Source organism: Neolamprologus brichardi, chromosome 16 (assembly GCF_056152115.1).
Source record: "Neolamprologus brichardi isolate AB-2024 chromosome 16, ASM5615211v1, whole genome shotgun sequence".
Taxonomy (NCBI): Eukaryota; Metazoa; Chordata; class Actinopteri; order Cichliformes; family Cichlidae; genus Neolamprologus; species Neolamprologus brichardi.
In genome coordinates, this window is record NC_142119.1 from 23,104,968 (window position 1) to 23,110,102 (window position 5,135).

The 5,135-nt window shown below is 41.0% G+C and overlaps 1 protein-coding gene across 1 annotated transcript; it reads right to left on the reverse strand.

The window, feature by feature from the left end:
- Positions 1–3,845: 3,845 nt before the first annotated feature.
- On the reverse strand, positions 3,846–5,135 carry LOC148098260 (uncharacterized). Its single transcript, XM_087830068.1, has 2 exons — positions 4,585–5,135; positions 3,846–4,493 (listed from the first exon to the last, which is right to left on the reverse strand). The coding sequence occupies exons 1-2, from the start codon at positions 4,960–4,962 to the stop codon at positions 3,846–3,848; spliced, it is 1,026 nt and encodes a 341-aa protein (XP_087686194.1). The 5' UTR covers positions 4,963–5,135.

Below are 5,135 nucleotides of genomic sequence, written 5' to 3' on the forward strand. Positions count from 1 at the left end.
CAAAACTCGCTTTGAAAACACTTTGTGAGATTGTCGATATATCTTTATTAAATATACATGGCCATCAAAACAGCTACAAAGGCAGCTCTATCGGCAGCTCGGCAACCTTGACATGCCATCCTAATAATATAAAATACCTTCTGAATAACATGGAGCCCTGTCTTTTGTAATGCTGTCGTCAGTTGAACATCTGCTTTGGCATGAGCAACCTGGAGTCAGACTGTTCAGACTATTTGCCCTCGAGGCTTGACTCACTCCCTAACATTACATCAGATTTTACCTAGTACCTATCCTGTATCATGCATCACAGTTCTCAAATCACTGTTTTGGGCACGATGTTAACCTGGCACCCATCAACAGAAATCTTGTCACGGCTTAGCGCCTGCATATATATATATTATCTTAATTCTGTTTCTGGATTCTGGAAAGACACTGTGCCAGAGGAAATTAAGCGAAGGGGAATTCAGAATTATCATGGTGGGTTTTATGAGGTAGGGTGTATTATTATCTCATACTATTTACATATATGTTAACTTTCATATGCCGCACATCATTTCAAGAGTTTATGGCATTCTTTTCCTGCATGAACCTTGAGAAATATATCAAATTGGTGCCACAAGTAGATTTCGTCTCCACTACTGAATGACTGATTGATGGTGGCCTATTTTTAATGCATTGTTAAATGTGTAATGCATGGAGACACTTTATGAAAGACCTGTGAGTGGGGGAGAAGAAAAACGAAGATGACAGAATGAGGTCAGGAAGAGAGAGGGATTGGGGGGAGTCTGAGGGGGGCACCTGATAGGTCTTCCTGTCACAGGACAAGGCAAGCACAAATAGAGTGCTGCTCTCCCAGCTAACGCTGTATCAGTCTGCAGAATGCTGTGTGCTGGAATGCCTATTAAAAGTTTATCTCGTGTAAGTAAACTTGACTGTTTGCAAAAATGGAGTCGTTTGTTTGAATAAAAGCTTCTGACTTCTTGTTATGCTTTGTGATGCTTATACAAAAGAGAGGTGCATACTGATCAGAGAAAGCCTTTATTTGAATGCTTTTTATTTTTTTGAACTGTTGTATACACCAGCGAAAATAATAAAAACACTGACAGGTTAAATGAATTACAGTGATTATCTTATATAATCATAAGCAATATTTTTTAAACTGTCCATAACTGCAGTTATGAAGCCACAGGCTGAGTGTTTTTGCAGTTGCCATGTTGGTGTTTTGAACAGGACGTGACAGGTGATGGGTAAAATCAGTGTTAAACCGAGGACACGGCGCGCTTATTGGTTAAGGACTTGTCAATCACAATCACAAGTGACTGACAAGTCCTCTTTGGCTAAGGGCTTGTCAATCACAAGTCCTTAGCGAAAGAGCATTTCCTGGATTATCCTCCTGTCTGATTCTAACAATGGCATTACAAAATGAACTTCATGTTTTATTCAACATGACCTGAAACTAGTGACTGAGCCAATAAAGTCATCGGAAAGTGTTCACTGAGGTCATAGAGCTGTGAGCTGTTTTCCAATATCTATCCAGCTCGTCTTGTTTTTGCAAACAAAGGAGTTGCCCCCTGCTGGACATGAATAAGAATGCTGGCTTAAGTCAAATTTCCATTCAGACCTTTGCTACAGTGCCACCCCTGTAAAAATATTGCCAGGAAAAAAAACCACATCACAAATAATTAATTGCAAAAATATAACTTGCAATACAAATAAGTACATTTTGCTTATATAACATGAGTGGTTGCCTTCACGTGTCTGCCAGAATCGATTTTGTACTCAAACTTCACCACGTTATGTGTTATGAATAATATAATTATGTATCGACTTCCTTGTACGGACAGTGGTCAAAAAGGACAGACTGAAAGTTTTTCTGTAAGAAGGGTCTGAGGGTGAGTTTTATTTGAAGCTTGGAGTTCAGCCGTCGGGGCGCAATTTTGTGCATCCGTGACCAATTGGCATTTATGGATTTCCTTGTTTATTGCCTTGTTTGAGAATTTGATTGGACAATTTAACATCATCGAGAAATTCACACATCCTGACAGCACAGGCACTCTTGTCTTGTAGAGGAAGAAGAGGCACTCGCTAGCTAGCTCTTGACTAAGGGTGGCAATTTCGAGTGCTGCTGAAACAGTACAATTTTTCTTGTGTTGAAGTGTTCATGTTTATTCAAGATTTGTGTATATATTTGTGTTTTTAAAGTTTTTTTATAGCAACGGTTTGAGAAATATTACTATTGGTGTTAGATTTGTGTTTTTTTACCCTTATCTGTAAGATGCTTTACATTGTTTGACCTGTCTGACCCAACTGCGCCCCCACCAATATTTTTGCCTCCAGTTATCACTGGGGTTAACCACTGGAAGCTGCATCTGTTTTAATTTGTTTTTTTAAATTCTGTTGTTATAATCCAGAGCTCTGCTTGAAAACCGTGTGTCCTTGCATGTCAGAACCAATGGTGATAGCAATTATTGTGGACTGAAGCAAGACCTCAAACTCTCAGTGTGCAGTTTAAAAGGTTTATTTGACAGGAATTCAAATATAGCAACAAAGACTTGCAGCTGGGGAATTATGGTTCTCCACATAGGAAGTGACTTCTGTCAGAAAGAAGAAGGAGGTTAATCCGTGTTGCTGGTAAGTTCTGAAGCCTTTAATGTTTGAACTGAATTGGATTCTTACTTGAGTATTCTAAGCAAAGAGGCAGTGAGGGAAGTGACCGGCCAGGAGGCAGGTGTTGGTGGAGGGTTGAGAGGCAGGTGAGTAATTCCACAATTCCTTTGTGCAGGAACGGGCAAGTTGAGAATATCAGGTAAGTATTTTCCACAGGGGGAGAGCTCTTTAGACAACATGATGATGTTAGCTCTGGCAACTTTTAGTTTTTTCTCTCAGTTTTCCTTTTTAATTATTTGACTTTTTCTATTTGTTTATTATTTATATCCTATGTGTTTTTATTATTTAGTTTCAATGTACAGCACTTTGTGTCAGCTGTGGTTGTTTTAAAGTGCTTTATAAATAAAGATGGGTGGATGGGGTGGAACCTGGACATCAGAAAGCCTGATTTTAACAATCAAACAATGATAGTCTGGCAAAGAATCGAATCCTGAGGTGGTCCTTAAATACTGTTGAGTGATGATCAGATAAGAAGCAAGCACATCAGCTGAAGAGCAGGAAACCAGTAGGCACTGCCAGCAGGAGCCCAGAGTTTACTCTGCCCCCTTCCACCTGAGAGAAGAGGAATGAGCGTGACAAGAGAGAGAGAGAGCAACAAAGGACAACAACCCAGACCATTCTTGGACAGTGACAAGACATTCACACGGCCCTTACTTTGATATGTGTCACTCACCTGAACTTTGTTGCATACTTACCAATTAATCCACTGAACTGGTCTCAAAAGTCCCCAGATCACAGTCCTTTTACAGTTTTTTCTGATCGCTTAAGCACATTTTTTGTAACTATTGGCTATTTTTGCAAAACTCTACACACAAATAAGAAAACCTGTCACCCAATTATCAAAACATTGTAGTTCTCTTGCAAAAGCGAACACAGCTAGATTAACTCTTCACACCTTCGTAAAAATGGTGTTTTCGTATCAAACAGTACACACAAGCCATCATCTACTAAGCACACAATGCGCCAACTGCACACTGATGGTATGAATACAAAACACATCTGGCTTTTGCTTTCTCTGTGTACAGATGTCAATTTGAGGTCACACTTTTGTCATAGTGTCATGTAAACATACAAGGATCCAAACTTCAAGTATTGGTGTTTATTCACACTCATCAAAACCAAGACAAAGTCAGAACACAAAATAGGAATTTCACAAAAAAAAGGGAAAAAAAAGACAATCAGCCTACATCATGTCGTCTTTCTGGGTCCGGCCAAAAAATTTCGTCCACATCGCATGCGATATCCTCCAGTCCAAGGCACCGGGGAAAATATCTCCTTGAATGCCGTATCCAGGCCTGACATGATGCCTGGTCAATATCTCCACATGCCTCCTCCATTGCCTGTAAAAGGGCTACCTGTTGATGAGGATGACGGTCGTACACTTTCCAGCGCCAGGCAGAGAAGAACTCCTCGATGGGATTTAAGAATGGAGAGTATGGAGGGAGGTTGAGTGCCATGAAGGATGGGTGGTCTGTAAACCAGTTGCGGACCAAAGCAGCCCTATGGAAACTAACATTGTCCCATATGATGACATATCGGGTCTGCTCTGGTCTCTGAACAGTGAGCATGTCATGCAAGGTGTCCAGGAATGCAATAATGTGTGCAGTGTTGTATGGGCCTATGGTTGCATGATGGTGAACAACACCATTTTGGCTTATAGCTGCACACATGGTTATGTTACCACCACGTTGTCCTGGGACATTGATGATGGCACGGTGTCCAATTATGTTCCTGCCACGTCTCCTGGTTTTACTGAGGTTAAAACCAGCCTCATCTACAAAAAGTAGCTCATGTCCCGTTGCATCTGCTTCTAGTTCCATCACTCTCTGGACAAGACAAAACAAATGCAACACATCAGGCCCATGCACAGCATTACAGTATGCACTTCCAAATTCAGAACCAATGACACTAGCTTACCTGCACATAGTCATATCGCAGTTGCTTTACACGTTCTGTGTTTCTCTCGAAAGGAACTCTGTAAATTTGCTTCATTCTTATTCTGTGGCGCGCAAGTACACGACTTAGTGTAGAAATGCTTGCACTGTGTATATTTTGAAAGATGGTGTCATTATCAATTATGCGCTGCTGTATTTCGCGCAGTCTTATTGCATTATTGGCAATCACCATGTTCACTATATGGGTCTCTTGCTCTGGAGTGAACATTCTGCCTCTGCCCCCAACATCTGGACGTCTAGCAATTCTGTAAAGTAACAATTTCAGTATTTTTGCATGTATGGTACTGTTGTGTTTCTCATTAGAGTATGGCAGTGCTACAAAGTACTTACCGATTCTCATTTCGAAATGTCCTAATGATGCTTGCCACAGTGTAGCGGCTCAGTTTAGGCTGAACCCGTTGGCCAGCTTCCCTCAGGGTCATCCCATGGTTGATGACATGGTCCACTATTGTAGCCCTGATGTCATCAGTTATTCTGTTTCTTACTCTTCTTACCCTTCCTCTTTCCCCTCCT

Excerpts from the sequence above, each read along its gene's own strand:
- LOC148098260 (XM_087830068.1), bottom strand. The coding sequence starts at position 4,962 with ATGAGAATCGGTAAGTACTTTGTAGCACTGCCATACTCTAATGAGAAA. Across the intron at positions 4,494-4,584 it reads TGCGATATGACTATGTGCAG|AGAGTGATGGAACTAGAAGC; the intron begins GTAAGCTAGTGT and ends TGTCTTGTCCAG.